At 36.5% G+C, this 17,690-nt stretch overlaps 1 protein-coding gene across 1 annotated transcript in view; it reads right to left on the reverse strand.

Annotated features, from left to right (window-relative positions):
• Positions 1-3,506: 3,506 nt before the first annotated feature.
• AP3B1 (adaptor related protein complex 3 subunit beta 1) overlaps positions 3,507-17,690 on the reverse strand; it is a 281,724-nt gene continuing 267,540 nt past the window's right edge. Inside the window, exons 26-27 of the mRNA XM_060093077.1 lie at positions 15,930-16,068; positions 3,507-4,237 (exon numbers count right to left, since the gene is read on the reverse strand). Of these exons, the coding sequence (XP_059949060.1) occupies positions 4,084-4,237; positions 15,930-16,068 (293 nt within the window). The 3' untranslated portion in view covers positions 3,507-4,083. The remainder of the gene's footprint in view (positions 4,238-15,929; positions 16,069-17,690) is intronic.

A 17,690-nucleotide genomic window follows, 5' to 3' on the forward strand; every position in this document is an offset into this window, starting at 1 on the left:
CAATGCTGCTTTCTGTACAAAGGTATTTTAGAAGATTCTAAGATACAGCCTCAGCTGAGAACAACGCATTCTCCCTTCTCTCACTCCTGGAAACACTTTTCTAAATGCCGCCCCACTTTTAAGAGCTAGCTTCATTGCCTTAGTCAAACCTTCTCAGATCCCTCTAGCCCAGGGATCCCTTCTTCCCCTAAACCCAATAGCTCTTACTGGTGGCAATTTGACAATCATGCCACTGCTTTACAGTCTTTCCCGGAAACCATTTCAGCTTCCAAACAGTGGTGTCCCAAGTTTCTTGGTCAAGTGATCATGTGGACTCTAACACATTTTAGATTTTAAACATTTTGCACATTATTTACAAAAAACAATTACATACGGTGGTCAACTTTCCAGGTCAGATCTTTAAATTCTATTTACTCATAACAGTTGAAAAGTGGTGGAAAAAAACAAAGAGTAATGGTACCAAAATAGGAGGAGAGTAAAGCACCCATTTAATCATATCGGATGCTATTTGTTGGGGAGTCGTATAAAGAAAGGAGGTAGAGTCTGTGAAGACTCAGAAAAGAATCTTCTGGTCCATCGAAGGGCATATTTTTCTATTAAACACAATTTCCATTCATCTAAGACAACAACACTATCACAAACGTGATTTTTTTGTTTCTCTGAAATCTTGAGAAGAGAGTGAAAGCGATCTTGAAAACTTCCTGAGGTAACTGGCCAAGTTGGAAGGTAGTGGGGAAGGACAAATATTTAAAAAAATAAGCAAGCATAGGGTGGGGAAGTAATCGTCTTTCAGTTAACTGACCTCCTGTTGATGGAGGAACAAAGTGTGCACCCTCTCTGGTCGGGTCATCTGGGAGAGGAGAGATGAGGACATGGGCTCAGCAGGCCTCAGGGGCTGACTTGGCACCTGGAGCGAGTAGGGGTCGGGGAGGAGTTGAGCCTGTATTAGTACATAAGCGAGACTTGTTTACAAACTAGGGCTCACTAACTTAGCCACGTCCACACTGCCATTTCTTCATTTATGGACAACTGGACTGTAGGTTTCTTGGGGGATAGAGCACATCTTCTGTTTTCCCACATCCCTGACAAGGGTTACCGCAGTTTGTCATGCTCCACGGTGGACGGGGTCTTTAAATAGAAAGGTAATAGTAAGGCTCTGTTAATTTTGTGTTATAACATAGGGCTTTTTTTTCTCCCCTCCCATTATGCAAAAGAGTTTTCCCCCTTTAAACAAAGTTTTCTGTAAGGTCAGAGAGATTACAGAGAGGGAACAAGAAGGTGAAAGATCTTAGGTTTTCCTTTAGCTGTTCCAACTTTTTTTCAAGCCTCCCTTTATGTTGTCATTCTGGATTCTTGTCTTCTCTAATATTAACAATTTTTAAAAAATATCTTAAAAAAAATTTTTACTTTTGGTGGAGTTGGGTCTTTGTTGCCGCGCGCAGGCTTTCTCTGGTTGCGGCCAGCGGGGGCTACTCTTCGTTGCGGGGCGCGGGGCTTCTCTTGTTGCGGAGTACAGGCTGTAGGCGTGCGGGCTTCAGTAGTTGCAGCATGGGGGCTCAGTAGTTACAGCATGCGGGCCCTAGAGCACGTGGGCTTCAGTAGTTGTGGCGCATGGGCTTAGCTGCTCCGCAACATGTGGGATTTTCCCAGACCAGGGCTCGAACCCGTGTCCCCTGCATTGGCAGGCGGATTCTTAACCACTGTGCCACCAGGGAAGTCCCAACATTAAAAATTTTAACCACAGAAACACAAGTTACAAGGGCAAACTTTTCATAAGCTTACTATAAATTTATTCAAATGTTTGCAAATAGTTATTGGGAAGGGCAAGTATCCAGTCTTTTAATTTGATAAGTTCATTATTATAGTCTTTTCAGAATAAAAACATTCTCCTTTTCTTACAATAAAGCAGATGTATTGTGATACCAAAAATGAGGCTCAGTCTGAAATATACTATGAGAGCCATTCTTCAAGACTGGTATACATATAATGTCCCATTAAGTGGACATTAAAATGAAAAAATATAGCTGGAATTAAGAATGCAACATTGACTAACCTGACTCAATGGAACAATTTAAAAGATAATCATGGATTATGATAAAGTTAAAGGAAACATAAGGCCAGGAACTCTGTACCAAAGAAAGGTAAAAAACAAACAAAAAAACCCTAACCCTTAAACTTGGGACTATGGTCATTTCTCTAATTTCACTTATGTGAAAAAATATTTTAATGATAGTAAGCTACTGATATTCAAGTGGTATCAACTGTTAGCATACCACAACATATTAATATACATTTTAAATCTAAAAATTAGCAGTCAAAATTACTATCTTATTCAAAGGTAAAATCTTACTGAAATTTTCTTAGTTTTAAAAAACAGACAAATGCATGATCTATTTTCAAAGATGAGTGCCCCAATTTAAGGAAAATAAAAATCTCTACATCACAACATGCATTTTCCCCTCTGCTTTGATGACAGTAAGTCCAAATACGTTTTTCAGAAAATAAGTATTTAGCCTGTCAAATTCTTTACAGTGTTTCAAAAAGTTATTGACTTAAAAATCCAAAGTTGTAAAGCCCTAAGAAATAGGGTTAATAATGGAAATGCCAAAGGGCTGCAATTACAGAGGTGCTTCTTGGCGTGAGTACTATCCCAGTATACGTGTCTCCAGAGTGAAGAAGAACATGTGTCTGCCTCAGTAATACCTCCTGCAGAGTAACTGCTGCATTTCAGGAGCAGGAAATTTTAACAAGCTTGTTTGCTCTCTCCAGCTCACAAACTTAAAAATCTAAATAATTTTTTACAGCCCGAATGTTCCAAGAGTGTTTTTTTCTGCTTTTCTTTACCTTTATATATGTTCTACAATGTTTCAATCAATGTACCTTTTCTTTTTTACTTTCAAAAAATCATTATGTGGCTCTATACAAAGGGAACTGTCTTAGAGCCTATTATTAGCTTGTATCAGAAAGGTAAATACAATTTCAACTTTTAAAAGTATTAGGAAGAAGTTTTCTGATTATAGAACAATCAATAAAAACAGTATGTTGCCTAAGTTAGCAATAAAATACTCTAGGGCAAAGTGCTAAAACGTTGATCATATAACTAGTTTTTAAGATTTCTATCATTTGGTTTATATTAGTTAGTTTCCAAAGGCATCAGTCAGTCCATCAAAGCTGGGCATCGAGATTTGTAAAGAAACAATGAGATTCAAAGAACTTCTTCAGTAGTTGTAATAGGCCTTGTAATCAGATCTCTACTAAGAGATCAAAATTGTACATAAAGAGACATGAAGATTTTTATTTTTGTTATTAAACATATCAACTTTTTTCTTGAAGTTAACTATGACATACGTAGAAAATCTACCTGGTTTGAAAGTAGTTTTTCTTTCACTAACTAAACACCATTGTTTCTCTGCATAATATAACACTCAAAATATTTATTTTAAGGAAACCTCAGCACATGAACTTAAGGAATATAAACAATTTCTCATTAAAAATGTAAAGACAAATGTTATTCAGGTGCTGGTTTATTTATCTTATTATTCAGAGATAATTTCATGATGACAGTTGTCAATAATCAGTTACAACACCAGGAAATTCACAGAACAAAATTTTACAGATAAATCGTTGTTTTTGAATTTAATTCTAAAAAAGTACGCTATCCCATTTTCACATACCAAGCTGAGAGGCCATTTATACTATTTCTAGGCTAATCTTTGCTTCCTGCGAGAGGGAAGATGATTTACAATGAACTTTAAGTATCTAATTCATGTCCATCATTGCTGAAAAAGAGAAGGGAGCCGAGAAGGCCAGGAGTAGCAGGACAGAGAGAATACCACATGGATTTAGGAGTTGAGATCACTGACAGTAAAATATATGTTCTTTGGTTAGCAAAGCGAAAAGGGGGAAAGTACTGCATACATGATAGATACACACTAGCATTCTAAAGCAGGAGACAAGAATGTCGAGAGTGTATTCTTCCCCCACTGCCAGATGGAAGGGCTATTATTATAAATGAAAGGCAGCAGTAGTGGATGCCAGGCACTTTTGTTGTGTGCCAGATTCTGAAGTCCAGATGTGAGCAGGTTACCCCTGGGACAGGACAGGCTTCAGCTCCCGCAGCAGAAGAGAACCAATCACAGTTTTCTCAGTGTTTATGATAAGCTGGGCTGTAGAGCCTTCCTTCAGTTCCACCGTGACTAGCATCAATGACCCACTGTGCACAGTTTTAGCTGCAAACCTGGAAGAAAAAAAAAAAAGAGAGAGAGAGAGAGACCTTTTATCATGAGGGGAAAGAAGGAGACAGCATACATTCAAATAGGTTTAAAATAACTCGGTTTTTCCCAATAATTTATTACAGGTTCCCTACTGCCAAAAACCCAAAGCCAAGCATTCTTCTGAAAAATCAATAAACTGCCCAGCACCATGCTTACCACAAGCAGGTAATTTCAGTGTATCTTTGGAACAGAACAGAAAAAGGAGTTCTATTTTACTTATTCGTTTGAACAATAGATGCATGTGAATAATTCTCTATTACTACATATTTGGGAATCATTTATTCATTTGATATTTAACATTTCACCATGCATAGTGCCATTTAAAATAAACCACTCTATTTTTATCTTTAAAACGTGTTAAGAAAAAGGTACCTTTCTCAAAGAGCTTGAACTTTTAATTCCTCATATCTGAAAATGATTATGCAAGACATTAATTTTGTGTGCGTTATAAACTCTTCATAAGTTTCAATGAATTCAGACATGTTAAATATTCAACTTCAATCTCTAATGTTGATGACATGTAACAAAATCACGTGATAGCCAAGTGCAACACCCTGCTCCCTCCGCTTGTATTTTTTTTAACGTTCAGAACGTTAGATCTTCTTTCTGCTTTAGAATGTAAAAGAGGAAACTTGAGGTCTAAGGCTCCATTACTAAATTCCGAGACACGAAGAACCTACTAATTACATGAAATTAAAAGCAAAACTAGCCTTTTAAGCACTGCAATTGACTGCAAAGCCGTTGGAGGCACAATGAACTTCTGTCAATCCTGCTAATTCATTCTGCCTGCACAGTTGAGCCCCAGAGACGGGAAGAGGGAGGTCCCCTCCTAGGCCTCCATTTTCCACGTAGAGCATGTTCCACACTTTTGGGGGACGGGTGGGGGGAGGGGGTTTGCTTGCAGGGATGACTGGAGAAAAACAAAGTTGCTGCGCATGAGCTTTTGAAAACACTAGCAAGTGTAGAGCAGGTCTGTGACCTGCTGTGACCCCACTCTGCAGGGCCGATCCCCTTTCCCCTTTCTGGAGGACACGTGTCTGAATCTGAGCCATCTGCCTCAATCTGCACAACATCTTCAGCCACAATGGCACCCAGTTAGCCCTGACAGCAGCTCACAATACATAAAAATCAGACTGCTGCTGCGCTGACAGCGCTCTGTGGCCTATTCAAGAGCCAACCAACTGGTCAGTGTCTCATGTCTGACAATTAGCATGGGCCTTGCACAGAGCCCACGGCGTCCTCGGGGATCTGTTTAATTACCATCAACATAAAAGAGGGAGTTTATCAGGAGACACTCAGAAAAACTTCACTCCTGACTTAATTAAAATATTAGCCACTTAAGCAGGAAGCAGATTCTCTTTAAATGAAAAGTAATTTCTTTTTTGAGTTTTTTTTTAAAAAAAAAGACATCAAAATCTCATAACATATTAGATTCTTGCTTTCTCTTTTTTGTGTGTGTGTGTGGGGACCTAACAAGCCATTTTTGGCCTAAATAGAATCATGAAAATCAATTTTCCAACAATACTTAGAATGATGCATCAAAAGCAAGACAAATATGCTAATTTTACTAAGATGAAAATATTATCAACACTTTTAAGTCGTGTTTTAAAATGTTAGCTAATGGGTGGTAGACAAAGTATGTTAGAAACCTTCATAAGACATTTATTTGTGTACTCTCTCCAAACATGCTGAAGACTTGTAAGGAATCCGATAGAGCAGTTTTTCCACCGAGAGAAGCAACTGTAAGTAGAGCCAGTTTAGGAACAGAAATCATACCAATGTTTTTAAAGAGGTTTTATAAAGCTCTGGACATACATACCCATTTGCTCTTTAGACGCCCATACACGAGATTGGGAACTGGGCATCTCAGCTGCCTCTTTGAGAGAACACAAGATCACCAGCCCTGAAATGACCTCTCTTTTCTATCACCCCTTGCAGGTTTCTGCATTTCTTTTGTCCAAATTTTCGAGGTTCTTCTGCTTCATAGGAGAACCCTGTTTCTGTATTTCTGTTAAACCATGTCACCAGATGATAGATACTAGGTGGCTCTGTTGTCTCACCCATTTATGCAACTTTCCCCACAGATGTGGTCATCACCAAATCTTCATTCAACAAATATTTCAGCAGAGGTCCCTATTTCTGACAGGGTTATCATTATGTCAATGATAGTCTTTATTTACTTAACACTTGTGCCTTGGGAACACGGAGAAGAAGACTGTGTCTGAAAAGGAACGCAGAAGTTCCTACTGACTGTTGACTGTCAGGGTTGCACAGCCCCAAGGCACATTTTATCTCTTTTCTATTAAAACTTAGGGTTGATGTTACAATAATATAAACTCAGCAGAGACAAATGTCAATTTTGATGTCAGTATGTTTACAGAGATTAAAACTTGTGTCTTGTACCTGTTTTAAAAATCCTAGTACCACAAAATGCTCAATACTGGAAAGAATAGGGGCACATAAGAGGCATTTGCTTATACTGCAGTGGAAACACGCTAAGCGAATCATCCTAGCAATAAAATCTGTTACCTGGTGTGAAAGCCTACTGCCTTTTAACTAGGTCTGTATGTTCTAATGGGCACAAATGATAGAAGCAATGTTTTAAAGCAGAAGACCAGAAGATCAGATGTTCTGACATTCTCATTTCACAGTTCAAAAAGGATGTATTTAATTGGAACACAGCATGATTACAATTGGTTTGTTTTGGTCCATGAAAGCAGAAGCCACCCCCTCCCCCCAACATTTATTAATCATTTAACTCCCAAACAGGCTATGCTTTAACATACGTTTAAAAGATAGTTATGGAAAGAGTACTAGTTAGTAAATAACAAATAGCTAGCTTTGGGATATAAGAAACACTGATTATAAAGACAGCTTGGGTCAAATACCTGCATACTAAATTTAATGGCTGACATAAGGACCTTTGTATTTGGCCTCAAACTAAGATCGCACTGTGACAATTTTTTTTCCCAGAAAACCTGTGAAGTTTTTGATCACTGTAGTGATAATAGCAGCTATCATTTATTAAGTGCTGTGCGCACTGGGTACTAAGTACTTCACTTGCATTATTTCATTTGATTCTGAGTCAGATCAATTTGTAGGTGAGGAAACTGAGGCCCAAAGACATTGAGAAACTCGCCCAGGGGCACATAGCTAGTGAATGGTTGAGGAGGAATTTCTCAACATGTAAATTAAGGTTTTTCTTATTTACCTAATATGCATATAACCTATTATTGTTCCAGAAACTTTAAGAAGGAAGATTTTTCTCTTCAAAAGTTGTGTACCTGATTGGTAATATTCTGTAATTCAAAGCATCTTGACTTGATGCTTTGTCACAACACATTTTAAAGTTCTGCCTTTAAAGATTAAAAAAAATAAAGAAACATTCCCCACCCCCACTCCTTCAAAAGAGACACCAGCAATGAAAAATACAAAACCTTGAATGGAGCTGTAATGTAGGGAGGGACGACTGGGAGACCAACCAACCTCAAACACCAGTAACACCACAAATGAGAACAAATAAGTGGATGACAGTTAAAGAGGTATTGCCTATGTAAGATGGGCTCCATGTTATTAAAAGGATACCAGCTAGGTATTTTTCATTTTCATTCTACCACCAAGCACTCACTGTTTCTAATCACCAACTGAGAAGGTAAAACTGTTTGGATATATTTGTATTTCATCTTGTTAAATGTCTTTTTGTCTATTATCTCTAGCAATTGACATTTAATCTTTCAAGTCCATAAGAATTCCTAAGAATTAAAGAAAAAGATGAAATAAGGTGGTTGCCAAACCTAAATCAGAGTATGTACTACTCTTCTAAAAAAGTTAATTTGTTTTAACTACTGACAAAATTATGAAACATGTCAAATAATATATTTGTTCAAATATATTTAAACAAATATATTCTTTATGATGCACGGACTTACTCCTTCATGCACTTAAACCATACTTTTTTTAGATTTGTAGGAAAATGCCTATGGACCTTAAATGCTCTTTGTTGGAAGGAAAAGAATCCTACAACTCAATTGTTTTAATAACTCAAATGTTGATAGAACAACATGAATTGAAAAATATTTATCTGAGAGGCTGCAATCTCCAGGGTATTCACAAACATAAAACTTTTTTACGCAGAATCATATTTGCTACACTTAACGCAACAGCTCAAAGACATGCTTTTTCTTCTCTTGGATAGTCTTCCTGGTTTCTGATTTTTCTATTCTGAGTTCAATTTTCTTGTGTTTTCTGTTCTACTGGTTACCAGGAGCTGTGACAATGGCCCACTCAGGCTAAAACTTTTTTTTCTCACTCTGTACATGAAGCCTTCAATTACTGTCTGCTGAAGCAGACAGAATCCTATTAGTAAGAAAGACGATCACAAGATGCAGTGCCCTGCCCTAGCTATATAAAAATAATTAGTCCAAAGTTGACAAATGTGTAATGAAGTTGCACAATGCTTATACATAAGAAATACTGGTTTGAATAAGCCTCCTAACATCGAATACCAAAGCATGTTGATTTGGAGTATTATTTTCCAAAGGATTTAAAATGATAAACCCTTATAATTTTGAGTTAATATAGCATAACATTTTTAAAAGGCAGAGAATTTGTAAGTTGTAAAAAAAAGTCCCATTTTTTGACTGTAAAAATGTATTTTGAAGTTAAGCCCATTACACTATTGAATTAATATTGAGAAAAAATTTACATGTGATTCAAGTTTAGAGAATTTATCCAAAGCAATGTATTTTTCCCTATTATTTTTTAAAAAGCCAGCAATATTGTAGTTTTTTCCTTTAACATTCTGATGAGAATAGTTAAAACAAAAAATAAGCTACCATCAGAATTTAGGACTCTCTATTTTCTATTCTAATCTTTAGAATTGGTATAAAAAGTGATGCCCCACACTATCCTGTCAACGATGCATTCTCTTTATACAGGAAAGCTAAGAAAATCTAAGTGCACTTTCTCAAAGGAGATACGAAACATTCCAGTTATTCCAGAGCATTTTTGGTTTGTCTGTTTGGTGGGGGTGGGGTGGATGGGACTTAACAGAAAACCAGAAAGTAAAACAAATAAATTCTTACCCCATTCTCTTTGATTCCTTATAAAATTGTCAACCCAGAAGGAAAATCATCAAGAATACCTTTCTTTCATTTTTACATGAAAACATTTACATATTCCTATTTGTAAAATTGTTGCAGTGTAGAATATTACTTCACAAACAATGAAATTAAATAAAATTTAAATATACAATGTTTTAAAGCAAAAGTCAACTGCAGTTTGGTTATTTCTGAAATATCCAAGTACGCCGCCTTCTATGTAAAAATTAACTGAGGTCCACATTAGCTTTTCAATGAATTGCTTGCTCACAGAGCCTGCAGAGAGCAAAGCAGTCAGATAAAAAAGCAGTGCTGCCCTCTAGTGGACAACCACCAACGTGAGAAAAACTCTGATCACGAAATAGGTTCCACAAATCTTAGTCCTGGTTTGAGATGCCAATTTGTTTTTTGTCTGTTTTTTTTTAAAATTTATTTAAAAAAAATTTTTTTTAGCGGTATGTGGGCCTCTCACTGTTGTGGCCTCTCCCGTTGCGGAATACAGGCTCCGGACGCGCAGGCTCAGCGGCCATGGCTTACGGACCCAGCCGCTCCGCGGCATGTGGGATCTTCCCGGACCGGGGCACGAACCCGTGTCCCCTGAATCGGCAGGCGGACTCTCAACCACTGCGCCACCAGGGAAGCCCCATTTGTTTGTTTGTTTTTTGGCTGTGCCACGTGGCTTGTGGGGATCTTAGTTCCCTTACCAGGGATTGAACCCCGGGCCCTCTGCAGTGAAAGTGCCAAGTCCTAACCACTGGACCACTGGAAATTCTCTCCAGTTTGTCATATTATAGAAAAGACTGAAGCCTGGCATCTTTATATTAACAACTGTTTGTACAAAATTTGGTTTTAAGACAGATGAAGTATGGTGACTATAGTATCAGGCTTATAAAATTAGGGCACCAAGCCATCAAATGTCATTCTTGTCCATTATGGTCCTTCAAAATTACCCAGTATTTAAATATTCCATAGTTATCAGGGGAAAAGAAATAAAACAACTAGCAAACAAAAACAATAACCCAAAGGTTGATCAACCTAAGAACCAAAAAAAGGAAAATATCAAAGACCCCCACCAAGAAGTAACTATGTCATTCATGTTTGTAACCCCAGCAGCAACAAAATCTGTCACAAAGGTCTTCAAAAAATATTGAATGAAGGAGTTATACAATATAGATATTTTAGGATACAAACAATGTGTATACCAGTATTTCCCCTATTAATAACCATAAACATGTATACAACAGTGATTCACTGGATGAGTTTAAGAACCAGAAATGAAATAAGTTGTTCTTTACAACTACTTTAAGTAAAAAAAATTTCATTTTAATCCTAAAACAATAAACTGTCTTTAAGTGTGTTGATAAATTAAAAAGTTGGCTACTAGGTTGCCATGGATTCACAGTTCCATTCACAACACCAGATTTTTCTAATAGTTAAGGACCTAAGTAACAACAGTAAAACAGTTATTCTATAAGGACTGTAATTATTCACAGGTTGTATATGTTCAAAATTTTCAAATTAAAGAAGTGACAGGGTAAACAAAATCCAAACCATAGATTACGATATACAGGGGGAAAAAAAGAACGTAAGTACTGAATACAAGTTAATGAAAGCTGTCCTAAGGTCTTACTGAATAAGCTAAGAACTAAAATAGAATCGTGGCAGAGACATGGCTTTCTGTTTTCACTCAAATATCACCCCTTATAAGGTCAATTTGTTGTTCACGAAAGGGAAAAATGAGTAGGTTGTATGACAACTGTTTTTTAACAATACTACTGTATATGAATGTCAGAATTCCTGAAACTGGGTTAAAATGAAAAATGTTAAGACTGCTGAAAGACAAACTTTTACTTATGGTCTAAGACTGTTTCACAGCGACCACTGTAATGTGCTACTCTAGTTAACAACAGACTTTCTTGGCTGGAACACACTGGATAAAAAGCAGAAAAACCTAAATCAAACATCTTGTCTACTGATGTTCCTTAATGACTAATCTGTAAAAAAGAAACATAAACACAGAAAAATATATTTTAAAATATGCCATGTGGCTAGCATTAACTATGAACTTTTGGAACATTTATCTGCAACCACTTGGAATACTGGGTCCTGTCCCAGCCATCCTGAATCTGAGTTTTTGGGTGTGGGTCCCAGGAACCTGAGTTTTACACAAACTCCCACATGGTTCTTTTATACAGAACAACGTTAGAGATTTTGAAGGTATAGATTTTTTGGCTTTCTGCATTTTGGTCATTTTTATTCATTAGTTTATCAGAGGATAAGCAATGTAATTAAAGCAAATGCACCTCAATTTCTACACTACTGAATACGAATCTCCTTCACAAACACTTACTTAATTTCTTTCTTGGAGGAACACAAGAAATTTTTTCTGGCCCGGGATAAACCTAGGATTTCCAATGCTAGTCTCTCTAACCTCCCCTAAAACACATAAAATCTTCACCTTTTAACTTTTCAGTGTATTCATATACTGGTTTACTGTTGTTCATTCTGCCCTTTGTATATACTCTATTAGTATTGTTTTAAATAATGTGTTTTAAGACTTTCACAGTGTCTCACATTCTTATATATGAGTATCTAACATAGGACATGAAGATGTTCAGCTATATATTTAATAAATGCTTTTTATGACTTTTTTGATTCTGACTTCTCTATTACCCCTTATGTGGTAACTGTAATTTGGAAAACAGCAGATTGGCACAATGACCATAAGTCTGTAGATCTCAATAAGATGGTTTTGTCCTCAAAGAGCAGCTTCTTCAACCAGTAAGTACATACCACAGAAATGAAGATAAAATTAAGTCTTTCAGTAGTATACTGGTTGGCTTTCTGATTCTATGGCTCATTTAGAAAATCAAAACTCAATGTCACATAATCTGAAAGTAGTTCTACTTTCTCAACTGATCTTTGAAACTGGTTAACTATGCTGAAAATGCTCCTGGTTTTTGAACTGAATTCCATAAAACTTGTGCTCCTTTTTTTTTTTTTTTTTTTGCTGTACGTGGGCCTCTCACTGTTGTGGCCTCTCCTGTTGCGGAGCGCAGGCTCAGCGGCCATGGCTCACAGGCCTAGCCACTCCGCGGCATGTGGGATCCTCCCGGACTGGGGCACGAACCCGTGTCCCCTGCATCGGCAGGCAGACTCTCAACCACTGCGCCACCAGGGAAGCCCTGTGCTCCTTTAATTGACTTTTTCTTAATGGAGGTATTTGCTGCTAATGTGTTAGGAACCATTTTCTCTTACGTGTTCAATTAAAATTTCTACTTTATATTGTTACACACTTTTACATATTAATGAAGATTCACTTTTTCTTAGCTAATTCTTATGTTAAATACTTTTTAACTCGGTATTTAATGTAAAAAATATTCAAATTGTAAATAGTAGTAGGAATAAATTATCCTAAAACTAGACAATGGGAACTTAATTCATTGAATGGTCAGAAAGAATATTCTAATGCTAATTAAAAAGTCCTCTCAGAAATGAAAGAACCTGAAAAATTAAATAGAACATAGGTAGGCCAGCCAAGAATAATTTATTGTACTGAAAATTTTAATTTCTTAAAATACTAATGGTCAAAATGCTTTTCAAGCTTGTTTTTTTATTAAAAGTGATTACCATTAATAAATACAAGAATGGTTTTGGTCCTATTTTTCATAAACTCAAAAAAGCAACTATCACAGAAGAATAGAGAAGTCATTCAAAAATCTCATAGAGGGGCTTCCCTGGTGGCGCAGTGGTTGGGGGTCCGCCTGCCGATGCAGGGGATGCGGGTTTGTGCCCTGGTCCGGGAAGATCCCACATGCCGCGGAGCGGCTGGGCCCGTGAGCCGTGGCCGCTGGGCCTGCGCGTCCGGAGCCTGTGCTCCGCAACGGGAGAGGCCACAGCAGTGAGAGGCCCGCGAAACGCAAAAAAAAAAAAAAAAAAAAAAAAAAAAAATCTCATAGAAATTTCAATTTTATTACTAACAATTAAATAATATAAAGGCTTAGATATATAAACTCATTCATCCCACAGGGTAATCCCCTACTAAACACTGTCAAAAACATTAATACAATTCAATAAAGTGGTAAACTGTTAATTTGTTATTATAAACAGTAATTGCTATTTCATTTTAAATGAAATTAAAAAAGCCATTGGTACAGACTGTACTAACAACTGTTTATTTCAGTCTTAACTTACTGAGCATAAAAGAATGGCAAAAAATGTTACATTTGTGGGATAGTAATTTTTGTCAATATCTGTATGAAAACTACAAATAACTCTAGGTATTTATTGGAAGCCTTCTAAAATTTAAAACATTATTATAGCCATACCTTACTATAAAAAAAGCAAATGTAAAACATTTTCAATAAGTACAATGAGACATGTGAGGCACGTTAAGATAGCATAGCCTATTTAGAATTATATATAGGCCTTTTATTCACTTTTGGCTCTGTAGTAACTTGGGCTCCTCCACCAAGTTACAGAGCCAAATACCAGGCCACTGTGATAAGGCTGGACTGGAAAAGTGTCAACACATTGCAGAAGTGTATGAGGACCATGGCCATTAAGTATAAGTGCAAACTCTGCACTCCAAAGCCAGATAGAAATGGTTCCTAGTTGTGTGTCTCCCCTGCACTGGTATGGATAATTGAGAATTGACTGTAACTTAATCCTGTGAACAGGCATTAAGTTCTAAACCACCAAGACAAGTTATAGGCAAACTTTATGCTTTAATAAGAATTATACAACTGTGCTAAGTGTCTTTCTTAGTCTGTTTCCCAATAGGAAAATGGCTTTCATATTAGTTGGCTTTGAGAAGGCAATCTGGCTATTTTCTTCTAAGAAACAAAAACCTGGAACACTGTCACTGCTTTCAGAAAAGTTAAAAACCCGCATACAAAGCAAAACAAAAACTTAATTAGAAGTTCCAACATAAACAAGGGTTACCTTATGTTGTTTTGTCTACTACAAAGGAACATATTAAAATAAGACTGAAGTATTGCTGGATACTAGATGTGTCAGGTAAAATTTCATACAGCATAAGCTAAAAGTTACTGTTGATGTACAATATTTTGGTGTTTTTAGTAATTTCAATAATTCAAAGGATCCATAAATAAAACAGAACAACTTCTGCTGAAGAAAATCACTCAGGATAGTGAAAAAAAGTACTTAAAGCAGAAAACAAAACAAGGAAGATTTAGAACCAAAAATTTTACTAAAAGCCTTCTTTTTGTTCAGTTTTTCCCCTATTGACCAACGCTAACTGATAGATAAGGTGTATTTGCATGGCGGTACCAATATGATGACCTTATATCCATTTTATTATTTTATCACCACCCTATGTGAGATAGATAGGGCTTATCAAAAATTAAGAAATGGAAGCATCAGATCTCTTGAGCAACTTATTTAAGGACCTCCTCTTCACACACACACACAAAAAAAACAAAAGGCACAAGGCAAATTTGAGTTTTGACTAGTACATGCAGTTTTCATTCTGTCATGATTAGTAGATGAAGTTAGGCAACTCTGTAACGGTAGATCAAGACTTGAACTCAGCTCTTCTGATGTCAAGTCCAACGTTCTTCCATAGATAACAGAATTTCATTTCAATCACCTTCTTTCCCTGCCATCAATTTCCAAACAGATGAGGAACTTAAAGCCCATAAGGAGAAGTTATAAAGCCCAGGCAGAACTGAGTCTAAAAAAATCCAGACCACCCACAGAACTCTTTATATGGGGCCTCTCTTGCCCCTGTATTAATTTAAAAATACATTTTTAAAGGGTTGAAGGTGTTCCTTTGATTTTCAATTTATTTCCGAAATGTAATGGTGGAAGTATGCCATTGGCAGTAGAATGGCAGAGGAATTAAAGATAGTTTGCAATGAATTCCTTTAAACTCACAGAGGACTAAGTAACAACTGCATGTTTATTTAAGGAGTAATTATTTTACTTTCATTTCAAGCCACTAGCATTCACAAGAATACAAAGAAGGCACATACTAATCACATTTTATGCTACCTTTAAGGACAAATAACTTGGACCTCATGTTTTAGATGGTTGGTGGTGAAGATATTTCCTGGCCTAAGAAACAGAAGCTGCATTTGGCCCCATGCTGGTTGTCTAGCAGCTCCTTACTACTGGAAGCAGCCTTAGGGAATTGCTGTCAAAAGGAAATCTATACCCAAACTTCCCCCTTTTCAAGTAAAAAAGTCCAAATCCATTGCTTTATAAAACAGTTCTTCCTGGAATTCACTGAAACTGGTGAAATAAGAAATTCTCAGCCATATCTCACACAAGGAACCTTGACAAATCACCAAGCTACTATAAAATGCAGGTATACTATCTCTATCTTTCAGGAAAGCCCTATCTGTGTACTAAGGATTGTATGAAATAGGGAAGAGGGCCTTAATCCAAACCAATCAATCAAATGTATCATCATAAAAAAGGAGGGGCACATATATGTTTAGGGGTTATTATTTTCAAGGAAAATTATGAATTGAAAAGTATATATTTATACATGTAGACAAGTTACCTCCACATCACGTGTCAGTGAACCTACCTGTGTATGTTATCTTGGCCAGAAGGGACTACACCTACGTTGGCTACGTTTACAACCTTCTGAAGGATCACAGAGGAAGTGAAATTCTGCGGTGCAGCAATAATTACAGTAGAAGTTTCATTCATTCCCGTTAGCATTCCTGTAAGAGCAAAAGGCAGCTCCCTTTTACTAATTTCTTTATGAAAATTACATTAAACAATTTAAAATTCATAGCCAAAATTTAAAAACTTTTTTAAGAGAAGAAATACCACTTCAGAATGTAATTTACAAGATAATTATCATAAAATTAAAATGAACTGCAACTGATTAAAAAAATTTTTTTAATCCTCGTTGTGTTGAAAAATGTGTAAAAATGCAGTCGAACATCACTCTTAATAACCTGATTTTAAATACTAAGATTGATAAAAGCATAGAATCACAAAGATAAAATTCCAATTTCAGTCCCTTTAAAATATACGCAATTGGGGCTTCCCTGGTGGTGCAGTGGTTGAGAGTCCGCCTGCCGATGCAGGGGACACGGGTTCGTGCCCCGGTCCAGGAAGATCCCACATGCCGCGGAGCAGCTGGGCCCGTGAGCCATGGCCGCTGAGCCTGCACGTCCGGAGCCTGTGCTCCGCAACGGGAGAGGCCACAACAGTGAGAGGCCCGCATACCGCAAAAAAAAAATAATAATAAATAAAAATAAAAATAAAAAAAATATACGCAATTAATTTGGGCTTTATAAACTATTAAGTTTTTACTTTTTAAGAGCTTGGTTTTTTTTCATTCTCCTTTCCATTCAAAGACCTCTCTTACCAAATGCTGCTTGAGAACAAATCAAAGTGTTTCTGGAATAACTAGCAGCATTACACAATGAACGGTCTCAATATAATGGATCAAAGTTATCTCAACAGTGACTGAAAGTCACCGAACAGTTACGTGGTTCTAAAACATGGACAAGTATCTAAGCTACACTTAGTGATAACAGTATTTGCGCCTAGTAAGTGGAACTATGGTTACTGACAAAAAAAACTGAAATTTCTGAAGCAAAAACATTTGAGAACAAAAGAAACAATGTAAATTGGAAAAACTTAAATCCCAGAGACATTTCAAATAATATTTAAGAAAGAAACTAAATTAAGCAAAATCATGAACAAAAACCATATAGAATTAACACAAGGCATGCCATTAATATCAGAATCTTACGTACAAATGTTCAAAGGACAAATTCAATAACATACCAAACTCTTGGAACAAATACTGAAATTAAGTACCTGGTTAAAAAAAACCAAAATAGTTATAATAAATGCCATCTATCTGGATCTGTGATGTAAGTCATTGACTCCTAACGGTTATCTACTAAAAATGATTATCTTTTGAGACACATGATATGTGTACAATAGTTTATAAAATTTATGAAAATGGTAAAAGCTGATTTTATATTTTCAAAAGGCCCTCCACCTTTAGAATTATGTATTTAATTTTGTTATTTATTGCAAATACAACAGAAAAAAATTTAAATCCCTATGATTTAGCAGCATGAAGACTAAAGTCTAACACTGTAAAAAGACTTACTTAGCTTTTAACAAAGAACAGTTTTTACTAACCACTTTCAAACTCGGGGACACTATGTTCTGTCTTAGACTGTATAACTTCAATATTAGGCAAAAGCTTTAAAAACCACACACGCTAACACTGCTTTTAAGTAAAGCACAGTGGCTGCTGACATAACACTGCTGAGAGATGTGTGTACTCATTTAGGATTTAAACCTTCTCCATTAA

Source organism: Mesoplodon densirostris, chromosome 3, assembly GCF_025265405.1.
Source record: "Mesoplodon densirostris isolate mMesDen1 chromosome 3, mMesDen1 primary haplotype, whole genome shotgun sequence".
Lineage (NCBI taxonomy): Eukaryota > Metazoa > Chordata > Mammalia > Artiodactyla > Ziphiidae > Mesoplodon > Mesoplodon densirostris.